Source organism: Silene latifolia, chromosome 9, assembly GCF_048544455.1.
Source record: "Silene latifolia isolate original U9 population chromosome 9, ASM4854445v1, whole genome shotgun sequence".
NCBI classification, from domain to species: domain Eukaryota; kingdom Viridiplantae; phylum Streptophyta; class Magnoliopsida; order Caryophyllales; family Caryophyllaceae; genus Silene; species Silene latifolia.
Window position 1 is genome coordinate 36,903,768 of NC_133534.1, and position 17,349 is coordinate 36,921,116.

Sequence of the window (17,349 nt, forward strand, 5' to 3'; positions counted from 1 at the left end):
CATTTGCTTTCTCGCTTTTTTTTTTCTCTCAATTCATTAATTTGCGATAATTTTTTTCATTCATTGATTTAATCTCCCGATTATATTCGCTGAAATCACTGTAAGTTCATCATCTTCGCTCCAATATTTGTCTCATTTGTATGCAATTCACTTAAATCGTTTATTTCTCTAATGAAACCCTAATTTTTGCAATTTTCCTATGTTAGAATCTTCATGATTCACTTTTTAATTGGCTGTTGTTTAGAGTAAAATTCATTTGTCTATTCATTTATGTTCATTTATATGATTACACTTTTAATTTGCTTAATTTATGGCGTAAGGTTCGTGATTCCTGAAAGTTAGATGTTTTGCTATGAATGTTTGAAGTTCTGTTGCCCGAATTGTTCCTAATTAGGTAATTTTTTTCCCCAAATTTGAAATCGAAACCTAATTCGTCATCTTGTTGCTACTTTTCATCTTCAACCTTCGAAAATGATTCATTTCGCTTCGTGGATCATACAAATTGTTTTTACGGTTCAAATATTGCCAATTTTTCCTTGTTAAATTTTCAGGTAGTAGCGCAGAAAATGAATCAGCGGAAATCATCGTGAAAACTCATTGTTTCTGGTACAGAATTTCTCCTCACATTACAAACTCTTTCAATTATTTATTTTATAAATTTTGTTTTAAATTAGTTGTTGTTGATCAGTTTTATGCCTGGAAATTGTTCAAGTTCTGATTCAGTTTATAATAGTTCGAAAGCTCGATTATTAATTAGCAAGTTATTTTTTGCTTATTCAAATGTCGGTTGTGTTTCTTGCCTTGGAATCGATGTTTCGTCGTTAATTAAGGTGGATTGTATCAATTTGTTTCTTTGATTATATCGATGAGTCTAACCATTGTAGATTTATCATACTCGCTATGTTTTTAGCTATTAAACACTTCAATATGATTATATTCAATGGTTAGTTCACTTTTTTTAATCTTAGAAAGTCCTAAGAATGTCAATATTTACCAGCCTACAAGTGCCTGACAATACCCCGCTCCAAAGATCAAAGAAAAGAGCGCGTATTTTCAAAATTCTTGGATATAAATGACCTTAAACCTCGAGCTGCTTTGCCAATAGGGGGATCTACACTGCCTGGAGACCCTCATGTAAATGCGTGGGACCCATACTCCCGCAAATGGTGGAATTTTGAGGTCATAACCACTGGTGAGAACGTTCGTCGCCTCAAAGAGTGGTACAGTTACCGTGAAGAGCACACCCTTCAGGTTGGTGATGAATTTAGGCTAAGGCGGGCCAGTCACCCTTTGATTAATGATGATTTCACTGTGACAGAGCATAACCGCACCAATCCCATGGTGCCCAACCACCCAACTGCCTCTATTCCCAGTAATCTCGGCTTCATGAATTTAGGTAACCTCTTTCTTATATTTACGAGTTTTAAGTCTTTATAAATGAGCTGACCTCCTTCTTGCATCTTTACAATTTTAATTTCATGTTTTTATAACAATTGGAATATATCACAATGTTAAATTCTCATTCGTCTCCTTTTAACTTAATGACAAATTTTAAATATTTTATTCATGAATTCACTAGTTTAAACCTTACTGCCTTCATTTATGTTTTTTTTTTTGTGTGTGTGCTACTACTAGGTAACTAGGTTGATGTTCTGCTGCCCTTGCTATCCCGTTGTTGCTGATGCTGATGCCATGCTGGTGTCCTATCTATCTAGTCCTCTCTATTTAATAAGTTTGTAGTAGATCAGACTTGGTAGTATTATTAATTATCTGTATGCTGGACGTATTTTTATTCGGTTTGTAATTGTTGGATTGCTAGATTCAACAATTTAATTTGATGCATGTACAAGATTATTTGATGCACATATATCGTTTCGTCTTTTTTTTTGTGTGTATTTGATCCCGGTTTGAATGACTCCTTGTTTTTTTTGTTTTTGATCCCCGACCCATTAATAATGGTAAGCGTTTAAGTGCAATGGCCCTATTAGTGCATGACGTAGCTTTCTAGATGCATGAAAAAGCGATATATGTGCATCAAATAACCTTGTACATGCATGAAATATGTAAAAATAAGGTTATATGTACATGAAATAAGATTCTATGTGCATGAATTAAGGCTCTATGTGCATTAAAAAGTTCTTTAGTTGCATGATTTTTTGTTTGAATTTCAATTGTTTTGGGGGATTGTTGAAATTATATTGAATTGAGTGATGTGGTGTAGGAAAGTGGTGACGATGATGATCATATTGATGGCAGTACTAAATCAATCAAGGATCTCAGTCGTCATAGTAAGGTGATAATTTGATTTGATTCAAATGTTGAAGCTTTTTTTGTTGATTTGAATAATGAAATTTAGAATCGAAAATCTATCTAGCTATTTGATTTAGTTTAATATGTCGAATTGAGTTGTGTTATTGGAAAATGTGTGGAATTTTCTTGCTTGAGCTACTTATAATGGCGCCATCTTATTTTGGTATGATCAAAAAATGCAAATGTAGAAGTACTTGAATTCAAGTTGTGGTGCATATTTTTGGAAACTTTGCGTTTATAAGAGTTCTGTCAATCCCAAACCTATTGAAATAAGCTTCTATGTGCATGAAATAGAGTTCTATGTGCATTAAAAAGTTCTTTTAGTTGCATCAGTTGGTTATATTATGATACTAATTATTGTTGGGTAAGGACGCTAATTTTATATGCGCATGAAATAAGGTTCTATGTGCGTGAAATAAGGTTCTATATGCATGAAATATGGTTCTATGTGCAAGAAAAAAAGTTCTATGTACATGAAATAAGATTTAATGTATTTACCGGCTCTTATATGTAACTACAAGGCATTTTAGTGTATCTATTACAATCTTACTAATATGTGAGAAACATTTCAGTGTAGTACTTATGTCAGTTATTTTGTACTCGTATTTGTTTAGCGTATTTTAAAGGCTATTAGCTCAATGGTAGAGCAATGTGCAAATTTTGCACAAAGGTATGGGTTCGAGTCCCATATAGCCTATTAGATGCATGAAAAAGAAACCTATATGCATTAAACAACCTTGTACATGCATGAAATAAGTGTCCAATTTCCTCATCTTTTTTGTCTTTAGATCCTAGATAAGAAGTGGAAATAGGACGATTACCAATTACATTATTTCATTCTTAGAATAAAAGAAAGATTTTGTATTTCATAGCCAATATGGGAGTCGAACCCACATCTTGTGCATTGCACAATGCTCTCCCATTTGAGCTAATTGACTTTCAAAACAAGTAAAACCTAAACATTCATAATGTAGAGAACATGCGATACTGACATGGTACTAACACCCTCGGTATATGTCGTCCATTTCAGCCAGTTCTACAGCAAATAGCGGTCCCTTACATAGCCTATTTAAGAGAGCTTTTGTAAGTCAATGTAATTATTAGAACTAAAACAAAGTTTCAGAGATACTTATCCAGAATACCGGTTTTGAAAATTTGTCTCATTAGACCCATCAACATATTGAACAGCAACACCATCATCACCAGGAACGAGCGAGAGATTATGTATAATGTCTTTCAAATTAAACCACAGACAAAGTAAAGGCAACAGGGTCATATGCTACACGTAAAATAAGAATAACGGGGCAAGCACCAAAATACTGTAATAGAATTAAGCAAACGGCACAATGAAGCTATTTGTAAGTGCTTCATGGAGAACGCAAACAAACCTAAGACAGGCTGTCAAAACTACGGCCGATTCTAAATTCAGGATCCAATTCTAAACCAGAGGCAATCAATGCTCATGGGAATAGTGCACAGACAACGTAAAGGCAACGGGGTCATATGCTACACGTAAAATTGGAATAACAGGGCAAGCACCAAAATACAGTTATAGAATTAAGCAAACGACACAATGAAGCTATTTGCAAACGACTCATGAAAAACGCAAACAAACCTAAACCTACGACAGGTTTTCAAAACTACGGCCGATTCTAAATTCAGGATCCAATCCTAAACCAGAGGCAATCAAAATTCAGGACCCAAATCTAAACCAGAGGCAATCAATGCTCATAGGAATAATGCACAGACAAAAAAGGAAACGGGGTCATATGCTACACGTAAAATAGGAATAACGGGGTAAGTACCAAAATACTGTAATAGACTTAAGCAAACGGTCGAATGAAGCTATTTGCGAGTGGCTCATTGAGAACTTAAACAAACCTACGATTCTACAGTCAGGATCCAATTATAAAACATTAATACGATAAATAGGCTTTCAAAAGTACGGCCCGAATCTACAGCCAGGATCCAATTATAGAGCATTAATACGATAAATAGGCTTTCAAAACTACCGCCAATTCTACAGTCAGGATCCAATTATAAAACATTAATACGATAAATAGGCTTTCAGGATCCAATTATAAAACATTAATATTATAATTTATATGCTTATCCTCACTTTGGTGTCACATAGAAGTAGAGAACGACTCAGTGGCGGAAATAGGGGAAATAGCAGCGGTCATGACTCCCTAATTTGACGATTATACACTCTTTTTTCAGGAAATGAAGTCCCCAATTTCATCATTTCTCTCAATTTGGGTAATTCCTGAACTCCCCATACACTAATTTCTCAATTGCCCCAACTTTAATGCACAAAACCATAATTTTGATGCACCTAAACAGAAATTAGATGCACATAAATAATGCTTTTGACGATAATAAAGACTATGTAATACACGAAATTCAGTCGCTAATGTCATGATTTCAGCCAATTTAGGTAATGTATCAATTTCCTCATCCCCAATTTTCCAGCTTACACAAGCTAAATCACGAAACCCTAATTTAACAAACATAATTAATTTTTACGACTTTAAACAAATAATCGAACCCTAAATTCAACTAATTTAATCGATGAATAAAAAAATTAAATAGACATAAAGACATAAACCCTAATTTCACAAAAATTAATCATCAATGTCGAAATTTTACCTCGTCGAAGATCCGTTGATCATCAGTACGGCTGCGTTAATCTCGACGGTTGGACGTATAAGGTGAGTTCGTGATGTCGAAGGCTTTGATAGTCGAAGATCGAGAACGAAACATGAGAGATAAAGGAAAATTGGAAATTAAAGATTCTGAGTGTTTGGTGTGCGTCGAATGATTTAGATGGAGTTTGGTTGAACTAATACTTAATGTCAGCCTTCCATAATATTATTAGATCCAAGGGCTGTGAGTGGTTCTCACAGTTCTCATTATACTAGTGGTTCTCACTGGATCCCGACCCTATATATATATATATATATAGAGGCAGGATCCGGTGAGTTTGCCACTTTTCGTGAGTTACCCCCGCATTTATATACCATTGGATCTAACAAGATCAAGGGCTGAGATTAACCCACACAAAAATACACAACCTTAATTTTTCTCTCTCTTCCAGTTCATTCTTGTTCTACGTTACCCTGCTTACTATTTTTTCCCCTCCCTTTCTTCATTCTTCCCCTCTTTTTTCCTATTTTCTTCCAATTTATGGCATAATCCAATCAAAGTTTCTCAAAACTTGAGTAATTCAAGTTGAAAACACAAAATTAATTCATTATCTTCATTCAATTTGATTAATACACGCATCAATCGTCAGTTTTTGACCAAAATTTGCAGAAACCCTAGCGCAAATTGACAAAACGAAGGTAAGTGTAGATTATGTAAATGAATATATGTTATTTTGCGAGTTATTTCAATTGTTACTCCGTTAATATGCTTGTTTATCATACCGTTGGCATTTGATTGGTGATTTATTATCATAATCCTGAAAAATTGTTGGTAATATAACTTAGCACACCAATTGTATGTTATAATGTCTAGTTCAATATAGAAACTCAGTTATTGTAATGAAGAAACGTGGTTATTTAATAGTTATTCAAATGCAGAAACTCAGTTATTGTAATGTAGAAACTCAGTTATTGTAATGTATAAACTCAGTTATGGTATGTAGAAACTCTGATATTTGTAGTTATTGTAATGTAGAAACTCGATTATTGTAATGAATAAAGTCAATTATTCTATATGTGATTCAGTTATTCACTCGTTAGTTGTTTAAACTCAATTACAGTTATTTTATAGTCTAGTTATTATAATATATTGACCGAGTCATTCTATATGATGTTCTGTTAAGTTATATTCTTCTTTTTGGTGATTTGCAGATTGAATCAAGATAGACGCGGATAATTGACGTTCAATGGAAAAATTGATGTATATACTTGGTCATTTGTTGTTAGCTTTCATCTTGTTTAATTGAATAGCTTAATTATTGTAATGTAGAAACTCAGTTATTGTAATGTAGAAAAGCTCAGCTATTGTAATGTAGAAACTCTGGTATTTGTAATTATTCTAATGTAGAAACTCAGTTATTGTAATGTAGAAACTCAGTTATTGTAATGTAAAACTCTGGTATTTGTAGTTATTGTAATGTAGAAACTCGGTTATTGTAATGAGTAAATTGTGTTATTGTATTAAGATGAAACTCAAATATATTCAAATATCTATCGTGTGTTTGTTTTCATATTCTTTAATTGAATAACTAGTCAATTCCATTCAATCAATCATTGAGATTGGTTAAGGCAATTGCAAAATCTGAAAAATGAAATAATCATATATAACATGGCTAAAACAAATCACTTACTTTTATTATATAACTATTTTGTTTCCAACACATTACACTTAAATATCTCCAACAAATTATAGCTAAGCATCATCATCATTACATCTAAGCATTTCAAATAATACATCTAACAATAGTACATCACAAATATTACATATATTTATCTCTATTACAACGTCTAAAAATATTTCTTCCAACGAGAACCGTGTCTTGCCGTTGTGTTCACGTTTCTTCCACCGATATTTCTTCCCGACGAGAACCATATCTTGCCTATTAATCAATTTCATGCATGTAAAAATTTTCATGCACCCAGTATTCGTTTTGGTGCATCTATAGTCATTTTAGTATACCTAATTGTATTTTTGTACATTATGTTTATATTTTGTTAATAAAATCAATAAATTTTGTTTAGTTATACCAAATAATGTGTTTAAAAAAACTAACTTAAGGCTAAATGATTCACCTAAACTTTCAAATCGAGATTTGGTAGAGATTTAATGATGGTTCTCACGGTTCACATTATCTTAGTGGTTCTCAGGATCGACTCCTATATATATATATATATATATATATATATATATATATATATATATATATATATATATAGAGAAGAGATCAACTAAGGTCCACATTTATTTTGAGTCCATAAGTTCTATTATGAGCCATTGGATGGAGGGAAATGGAGGGATGAGATCAACCCCAAAAAGTGTGTTTATAAAGCTAATCTCACCATCTCTCTCCTCCTTCACTAATCCACTCTAATTAATCACTAATTTACTTTATATTTCTTTTCCACTCATCCATTTCTCTTTCATCTTACACATTTCATTTCTCTCTTCTCTCAAACTCTAAAAAAAAAAAAACCCAAAAATCCAAATAAATAAAAAAACCCAAAAAATCCAAATAAATAAAAAAACCCAAACTCGTTTTTTTTTTTTTTTTTCCAGATTTTGCGTCTCTGTTTATTTCGTCACTTTTTTTTTTTTTTTTTTTTTTTTTTTTTTTTTTTTTCGATTTCGTGTTAGAGTTATACTATTTATGACTAAAGTTATACATTTGGTGGTGTTTTTTTTAGATCTATTGGTTTTTTTGTATTTTTGTCATATTTACTTTATTTTGTTATTGTTAGATCTAGTTTTTAGATTTTTAGATTTGTTTTAGATCTTTCATATTATTTTTTTTGTTTTTTTGTTGTTATTTTTTTTTTTTGACTAGAGTTATACATCAAATGCCTAGAGTTATACATTGTATGTCTAGAGTTATACAGATTGTGACTAGAGTTATACATATTATTTTTTTTGTTTTTTTGTTGTTATTTTTTTTTTTGACTAGAGTTATACATCAAATGCCTAGAGTTATACATTGTATGTCTAGAGTTATACAGATTGTGACTAGAGTTTTACATCTTTTGACTAGAATTTTTTTTTTTTTGACTAGAGTTATACATCAAATGCCTAGAGTTATACATTGTATGTCTAGAGTTATACAGATTGTGACTAGAGTTTTACATCTTTGGACTAAAGTTATACAACTTTGGACTAAAGTTATACAATGTTGGACTAAAGTTTTACAAATATGGACTAGAGTTATACAAAAATGGACTAGAGTTATACAATTATGGACTAAAGTTATACAACTATGGACTAAAGTTATACAAAAATATACCAAAGTTATACAAAAATGAACCAAAGTTATACAAAAATGAACCAAAGTTATACAAAAATGAACCAAAGTTATACAAAAATGAACCAAACTTTGGTGCATTTTTGTATAACTCTGGTCGTTTTTTGAATAACTTTGGTTTATTTTTGTATAACTTTGGTGCATTTTTGTATAACTTTAGTCCAATTTTTTGTATAACTCTGGTCGTTTTTTGATTAACTTTGGTTCATTTTTGTATAACTCTGATTCATTGTTGTATAACTCTGGTTCATTTTTGTATAACTCTCGTTCATTTTTGTATAACTCTGGTTCATTTTTGTATAACTTTAGTCCAATTTTTTGTATAACTTTAGTCCAATTTTTTGTATAACTTTAGTCCAATTTTTTGTATAACTTTAGTCCATTGTTGTATGACTTTAGTCCAATTTTGTATAACTTTGGTGCATTTTTGTATAACTTTAGTCCATTTTTGTATAACTCTAGTCCTTCATATGTATAACTTTAGTCCATATTTGTAAAACTTTAGTCCAAAATTGTATAACTTTAGTCCAAAAATGTATAACTTTAGTCCAAAGATGTAAAACTCTAGTCACAATCTGTAGAACTCTAGTCATACAATGTATAACTCTAGGGTCCATTATATATTTGAGTCCATATTTTTGTATAACTTTAGTCCATAGTTGTATAACTTTAGTCCATTTTTGTATAACTCTAGTCCTTCATATGTATAACTTTAGTCCATATTTGTAAAACTTTAGTCCAAAATTGTATAACTTTAGTCATATAATGTATAACTCTATGCATATGATGTATAACTCTAGGCATATAATGTATAACTCTAGGCATTTAATGTATAACTCTAGTCACAATATTTATAATTCTAGTCAAAAGATGTAAAACTCTAGTCACAATCTGTATAACTCTAGACATACAATGTATAACTCTAGGCATTTGATGTATAACTCTAGTCAAAAAAAAAAATAACAACAAAAAAACAAAAAAAATAATATGAAAAATCTAAAACAAATCTAAAAATCTAAAAACTAGATCTAAATAAATAACAACATAATAAGTAAATAACAAAAAAAAAAAAAAAAAAAAAACCAACAACTCAACCCAACCCGAAATTTGAAATAAACCAAATAACAATAAAAAAAAACCAAATAACAAAAACAAATTTAAATATCGTGTGTATAACTCTAATGCACATAGTGTATAACTTTAATAGACAAGATGTATAACTTTAGTCCAAAAAATCAAATAACAACAACAACCAAATAAAAAAATAACAACCAAAAAATACCAACAATAATAAATAACATTAAAATACCAAAAATACCAACAAAAAAATTACATCTACAATAAAAAACCAAATAACAATGACAAAACCAAATAACAATAATAAAAAAACCAAAAACAATAATAACAATAACAAAACCAAAATATAAAAACTAGATCTAAAATCAAAGTCAATTCAAACATCATCAAAAGAAATACATGAATCCAAAGGCCATCGGTCTAGACTTGTTGATTTTAATATAATTCTATGTAACTTTTAGGAATATAAAAAAAAAAAACCCAACCACAAACTAAAAACATGAAAATCAGCACAAACAAACACCCAACCACAAAAAAACGGAAGATAATCAAACAAATCATCAATACCCAACCACAAATTAAAAAAAAAAAACTGAAAAAGAGAGAACGATGGCCGACAACCAGCACAACCGTCGCCCATCAAACCACCAGCGATCCATAACCGTCACCCTCCGCCCCAGATCTAAAAAAAAAAGAAAAAAGGAGAAGGAGGGAGGCCGGCGAGGGCTGTGGGGTTGTTTGGTGATGGTTGTGTTGGAGGAGCAGAGAAGGGGGAAAAGGGAGGTGGTGTCGTGGTAGTTGGTTCGCTGGTGGTTGAGGGAGGGTCGTGGTGGAGGGATGTGGGCTGGGAGGAGGGAGGTCGGGTGGGGGCTGGGTAGAAGGGAGGTCGGAGGAGCCGAGAAGGAAGGAGGAAAAGGGTGACGGGTGGTGGCCGGTTGAGCCGTGGTGGTCAGCCGGAGGTGTGGAAGAGGGAGTGGGTATTTTTTGGGTTTTTTTTTGTGGGTTTGGTTTTTTTTGGTTTTGTGAGAATGAGAGGGAAATGAGAGTGAATGAGAGAGAAGTGAGAGGATGAATTATGAGGGAGTGAGAAGGGAGAATTAGAAGGAGGATAGAGTTATACAAATTAGGATGGAGTTGTACATGGATTAGGAAGGGAGATTAGGGAGGGAGATTTATGACCATCCATTGAGATGTAATCTCATCCCTCCATCCCTTCCATCCAAAGGCCCTTATAAGGACTTAGGGACTCAATGGATGTAAGGGCCTTATAAGAACCACTCTATATATATATATATATATATATATATATATATATATAGAGAGAGAGAGAGAGAGAGAGAGAGAGAGAGAGAGAGAGAGAGAGAGAGAGAGAGAGAGAGAGAGAGAGAGAGAGGTGGGATCCGGTGAGAACGATCATTCGGTGAGAACGGTGAGAACACACTTACCCACCAAACTATTACCTCACGACATTACCCACCAAATGATTAACACACAACAGTACCAACTACCAACCTCATTTTATTAACAACAGAATACCCCAAACCCAAATCTCACCCATCCCCATCTACCACCAACGGAATCCGGCGATTGCCACTCGTCGCCGACACCGAGTTCTGACACATACCGCCATTGACATGATGCTGGCGAAAATACGCCCACCGTTGTCGCCCCTTTTCCGTATCCCACCTCAAGCACAACGATTCGACGAGTTGCACTACCACAAGTCCACAACTCATCGAACGTCGCCGGCGACCTCGTCGCAACTCCTGAGAAAGTCGTCGCACAGATCTCAACTGTTACAATAGCTCATTCCGCTCAACTCGCTATCTCGACTCAGTCACTCGTAAGATCTTAACTCAGTCAGTCATGGTTGCCATTATCGCTCCCAACGCTATGAAGGAATCACTTAGAACACTATTTTACTACTACTCTCTCAATACTTCGTGTATTTGTCTTTTAGCTGAAGTGTTTCAAAATTTTATTTTAATTCTCAAAGTAGATTACGCAGTTTGCTTGTTTTATGTGTTAGATATGCCTAAGAATTACTGTGATAGAACTCTGAAAGTGCACATCTTTTTAAAACCTAAATTTTGTTTGTCAATTGTATTTTGATCTGTAATTAATGAGTTAATATAAAATGGAAGTATTCGTTTTTGTTTTTTTAATTGTAGTTGTGTGAAGTGGAGTGAAATTCATCGTTGATATTGTCGTTGTAGTTTGCGTATCCGATCGCTGGCAGTAGCAACACTGGAAATTGGGGAAAGTGTACCTAGGATTGAGAAAAGTGTATCTATATAATAAAGTGTATCGAGAATGCATCTAAAAAAACGTACTGATATTTGGGGGAAAAAATGTACCTATAATGGGAAAAAAATGTATCTAAAATGAAAAAAAGTGTATCTACATTCTTAAAAAGTGTATATAGAATTCTGGTAAAAAGTGTACCTACCATAATTAAAAGTGTATCTGAGATTTGGTAAAAAAAAAAAAAAGTATACCTTGTATATGTATATTCTAATGTATATAGTGCGTTCTCACCGAGTGATCGTTCTCACTGGATCCTAAATATATATATATATATATATATAGTATTTATTTTTCAGGGTGTTATTTATAATGTAAAACTAATTAAAGAGAATTGAGTAAAGTTATAAAATTAAGAATTCATTTTATAAAATTTATCCAATTATTTTAATGAATTTTTATGTCACAAAGTTAATGGTAAGTATGTATCAAGTTATTCTCTAAAGTTACAACTATTACATTAATGAAAAATTTACCAATTTATAGTTTATACTTTAACATCAATTTTAATTTATTTTGATGAAAAATCATAATTTTGAATTTAATTATATGATTATATTTTAATGAAAAGATAGTTTAAAGAAAGAAAGTTTTACTTATTTATTCTCTTAGTATTAAGGGGGATTTATGGTTAAAATGTGAAAATAAAATAAATAAAACATATAGTATTACAGCATATGATATCTATCGTAGAATATGTCACACATAAGAATATGTTAATCAAAGTATTTTAGTAGATATATTTCTCTACAAAATATTGATAAATAACAATTATAAAGTAGTACCGTCATTTTTATCCTCCCTCCATTATTTTATACTCCACAGTTCGAGACACTCACCACTCTCTTCAATATCCACTACTACAAATCCAGGCAACTACAACGCCCCTTTAACAACGATTATTCACGAAAATCACAATAGACGTTGTAGAATGTATGGCGCGAATTTTACTAAAATCAATTACAACAGGTATGGTTATAAAAACCGTTGTTATTCGTTTTAACAACGGGTCACACATGAACAACCGTTGTTAATAATTTGGCGCAAAATTGGCGCAAAGTTAGTGAAAAGTAATCACAACGGTTATTTTTGAAACCCGTTGTTAAAACTTATTTAACAACGGGTGTTTTCTACAACCGTTGTTAAAACATATTTCACAACGGTTGTTGTTTAATAACCGTTGTCAATACCTTCCATACTATAAACCACACAAACACAAGTCTGCTGCAGCCACAAAACACAAACCTTAATACACAAACACAAACCCAGCAGCAGCCAAACACAAACACAAAACACACACTTTCTCATCGTCTCTTTCTCTCTTTCTCATCGTCGCTTTATCTTCTCGTCATCTTTGTTGATTTCATCGTCTCTTTACGTACGTTCTATAATTATCAGGTTTGTTTCATCGTCATTATTTTATTGTTCTAATTATTTCATTTCAATGTATGTGTTTTTATCGACCATTAGGTTCCGTTCAAAGATCTGCTAATTATTTTATTTCCATGTATGTGTTTCTAATTATTTCATTTCCATCTTCTTTGGCGTCCTTGAGACGGATCGAGCATGTTTTAGCGATTAGGGTTTGGAGAATATATTGAGATAATGGAAATGCATGTTAGTTGAGATAATGCAATGTATTTATACTAATGTGTGGGTTGAGTTGTTTTTTAATTAATATATATGTTAGGAAGTTGTGCCATATATGTTAGGAAGTTGTGCCATAATCAGATCTTGATGATGAGTGATAGATCTATGGAGTTGAAAAAATGGAAGCAAATCAAACAAGCATAACTCAACACTTTCAAAATGATCATTTCATTTAATTTTAAACCAAATACATTACAGCAATTATCGGAAATCAAAAGATGTATAATAAGCCGGAACAACCCCGGTTAAGCGTAAAAAGCGCTTCTCAACCGGCCACCAATCACGCCACTCGGTATACCGCTAACTTCCGTGTCATTGGCTTCATATTTTGCAATAACAGATTGAATATATGCAAGGACACGACTTGCATGTGGAGATAAGGTTGGAAGAGTACAACTCAACATATCTCTCATTGCATGACCAAGTTGCGAGTAACAGGCCGACTAGGGTATGAAGATGATGATGATGAGGCTTTGTTGACAAGCCGGACTGCTTCACGCCTCTTAATCCAATAATTCCGTTGATGTTCAAGGGATGCTTTGATTAATGGGTGTTGATCGGCGGGAAGCCCGGCGAGAACCTTCCCATCATCTTCAATCGTTTGTGTAAGCCATTCTTCGTTGTTGATAAAATTAGGGTTCATTGCCATGTTGTTTCAATTAATGAATGTTAGTAAAGGATGCTTTAATATGTTGGTAAAGGATGCTTTAATATTTATAGCTAGTAATATTTAATTTAATTTTTTTTTTATTTTTTAAGAACAAACAACAACGGTTATTTACAAACAACCCGTTGTCTTTAGTTATAACAACGGTTTTGTATATTAAAACCCGTTGTTATAACTTTCCCCCCAAAATTGAGTCACACTTTCCACAACGGGTTTTTATATTTAAAACCGTTGTTAATAGTTTTAACAACGGTTTCCGTAAGAAAACTAACCGTTGTTAAAACCTTCTACAACGGACGCTTTAACAACGTCCGCTTTTTTATATAACAACGGTTTTTGACCGTTGTTATAGCCTGTATCTGTAGTAGTGATCTCTCAAAATATATATGTTAATAATATGAAATGTATACTCTTTTGAAAGCAAATTTTATGACGAATCTAATGATATAATTTTCATAACTTTTTCTAGAGTATATTTTTATATAATTGAAAGTCAAAGGCTTACCTCGTGAAACGAAAACGTCATATATAAAATAATGCGGGGACTAGAATAACTAATAATTTTAATCCTAATATTTAAGAATAACTAAACATGTGAGGCCCAATTTGTAGGAAGATAAATTTGAACTGTAAAATTTTGAGATTTCACCTATTCTTATAATAAATAGAAGATTACTTTTAAATATAAAAAGTTTGTATGCAGTTTTTTAATGTATAAGTTATTTAGTCATTTATTTATGGCAAAGATTATTACTATAAATATTTAAATTACATTTGTGTACAAATTAGGATGTAGTATTATGGTATGAAATTAATTAGGGGATAAATATTAGATAGTAGATAGTAGAATGTAACTTAGGCGCAAAAGCTAGGCGGGAAAAACTTCAGCTTTGTTAATTTTTTAGTACATAGGGGATGATTGATTAGTAGGTCTTACTTAAGACCTCTCACAAACCTGCTTTTATTTTTGTTTTGTTTAAATTTGTTGTGAGGCGTCTTTACTTACGACGGTCTTAAGTCTTAAGTCTTAACCAAAAATTCGAATTGCAGGATATATGTTACTGCGTTTCCCTCTTTTATATATTTAACTGAATTGTTAGTGTTGTTTTTTTTTTTTTTTTTTTTTTTTTTTTTTTTTACAATTCTCTTAAAATTGTTGTTGTGTAAGTTTTACCTTGCATGTGTGAAGAGGTTAATTTTGTGAATCTATCGATTTTTGTTGAAGAAATGATTGTTTATTCCCTTCGTGTGCAATATTCTTGAATAATTGAGGTTGAAATGTTTGTAAACAATTGAGTGTTGATATTATTAATGGCGGAACTGAGATTTGAAGTAAGGGTGAAGTATTGGTGCAATAAGGTAAACCAGAAAGAGGCGGAAATTTTGAGTGAATATTAGAATTTTTGTTGCTAGGGATGACTCTCTATGCCAGTCCCCTCTTTGTTTCGCTATTAGCTCTTGAATGTTGATATGGTCATTAGTGGCGGACTTAGAATTTGTAGTTCGGGACGAACTATTGATGAAATAATTTTTTTTTTTTGACAGCTGTAAAAAAGGTACCCTAATTAGTCATAGCCTTGCAAGCAAGGCCATGAGCATACGCATTAAACGACCTAAGTAAATAGCTAAAAGATAAACAATGAAAAAAAGGAGCATAGAGACTGGATGTCTTCAAGGATTTCTAATGCCAGATGATGTGAACTTTCAATCCCTGCAAAATGACAAATAAGTGGAAGGCAATCCGAAGAAACTTCCAAGTGCCAGAATCCACTCCGCTTCGCCCACAGAAGAACTTCCTTAATCCCGATAGTCTCCGCCTGTAAAACTGATTCAGCCTTGATCGCTTTGCTCTTGGTGTAGAACCTGTTCCCGGACCCCGTTAGAGCAACCCGGCCAATGCCAGCCACAGTAACAGACTTCCACCTTGCATCAACCATCACTCGAATACCCTCACAGGAGTTCGACATTCCAATCATCTGAATTGGACTACTATCCCGAATCCGAGCCAGATCTTTCTCCTGAGACTCCTGCTCGTTCAGAGTATCAGTATCTCCTGGTTTAATTGTTTTTCCCATTGTCTGATCAACGGTCCTAACCACTTGCGTCAACATGTTAAGAAATATCATCGGATAGAATGGTTCCCCCTTAAACAACACTCTATTTCTAGAACACCATAAGCACCACAGAGTTGCAAGGAAACGTATCAAACGAAACTCCGCGTCCACCATCTTGTCGAGATATCGAATCCAGTTTATAACCCATTTAGCTAAGCCAATAGTCGGACTGACGAAGTCTCTAATGCCAAGATCAGAGCAGGCCCATGTCCTTTTTGCGATCTCACAATCCCAAAACAGATGTTTCATTGTTTCCAAAACCATTCCATCATGATTAGAAAGTTTGCAACTATGATCCAGATCAATGTTTCTTTTTGCAAAATTCTCACCTACCGATAGAGTGTCCGTATGATAAGTCCAAATTATATAAATTTTTACCCCTTATTTTAGCTCCATTTTGTATGACATTATGCACTAACCTTAGTGATTTTGAGCTAATATTGTATTTCTAGTTGCATTTGCATGTTCTATCATATTTTGTAGTAACTTAAACTTTAAGGAGCTTAATTCCACATATTTACAAGCACTAGAATACAAAGCTAAGTTGAAGAGAGAAATGGACCAACAATGAAGTAAAGCATGGACTTGCATGAGCAAATGTGGTGGATTAATTTGGGAAATGCACAACACAAATCAAGAAATGTCAAGTCCAATTACAAGTCCACAAAATGCTCAACTTAGGATTCTACATGGGATGCTCATAAAGATGCTCTTAGGATGTTAAGTATGCAATTAACCGGAGAGTTAAGAAGAATTAAGGAGCAACTTTGGATTCCACATAACATTTAATCAAGCATTAAAGAGAAAATACCCGGGCAATGGTAACCCCGATCGGGGACGTGGAATTCTAAATTGTTTACGTTACACACTTAAGTCCTATATAAAGGAACCTCGACACAAGCATTGGACACCATCTTTCTACACACTTTTACATAAAAATTCTTTCTAAATTTAGTAGTTAGTTTATGTTAGCTCTTAGTTTAGTTTAGTTTAGATTTACTTTATGTTATTTACATTTCCTATTTACATTTCAAGTTATAAAACAATTTACATTTACAAGTTATTTATATTACAAGTGTTGTTCTTCCATTTCCATTTCCATTTCCATTTCAAGGTTATTCTATTCCTATTTTCATTATATTTTCCGTTTCAATTGTCATTAGTTTAGTTTACATTCACATTATGTTAGAGTAGTTTCTTTTGTCTAGAGAATGAAGCGAGCCATGCAT

At 32.8% G+C, this 17,349-nt stretch overlaps 2 protein-coding genes across 3 annotated transcripts in view; one reads left to right on the top strand and one right to left on the bottom strand.

Annotated features, from left to right (window-relative positions):
- The window catches only part of LOC141599594 (uncharacterized), a 32,503-nt gene extending 17,516 nt beyond the window's left edge, over positions 1 to 14,987 (top strand). For both annotated transcript variants that reach the window (XM_074419663.1, XM_074419664.1), the window contains one exon: positions 14,919 to 14,987. The gene's annotated coding sequence lies outside the window, so the exon portion shown is untranslated. The remainder of the gene's footprint in view (positions 1 to 14,918) is intronic.
- A 644-nt stretch (positions 14,988 to 15,631) lies between these two features.
- LOC141600874 (uncharacterized) lies at positions 15,632 to 16,369 on the bottom strand. Its single transcript, XM_074421133.1, has one exon. The coding sequence runs from the start codon at positions 16,367 to 16,369 to the stop codon at positions 15,632 to 15,634; it is 738 nt and encodes a 245-aa protein (XP_074277234.1).
- Between the last annotated feature and the right edge of the window lie 980 nt (positions 16,370 to 17,349).

What these genes read in the sequence shown, in the direction of transcription:
- LOC141600874 (XM_074421133.1), bottom strand. Translation starts at nt 16,369, where the DNA reads ATGAAACATCTGTTTTGGGATTGTGAGATCGCAAAAAGGACATGGGCC.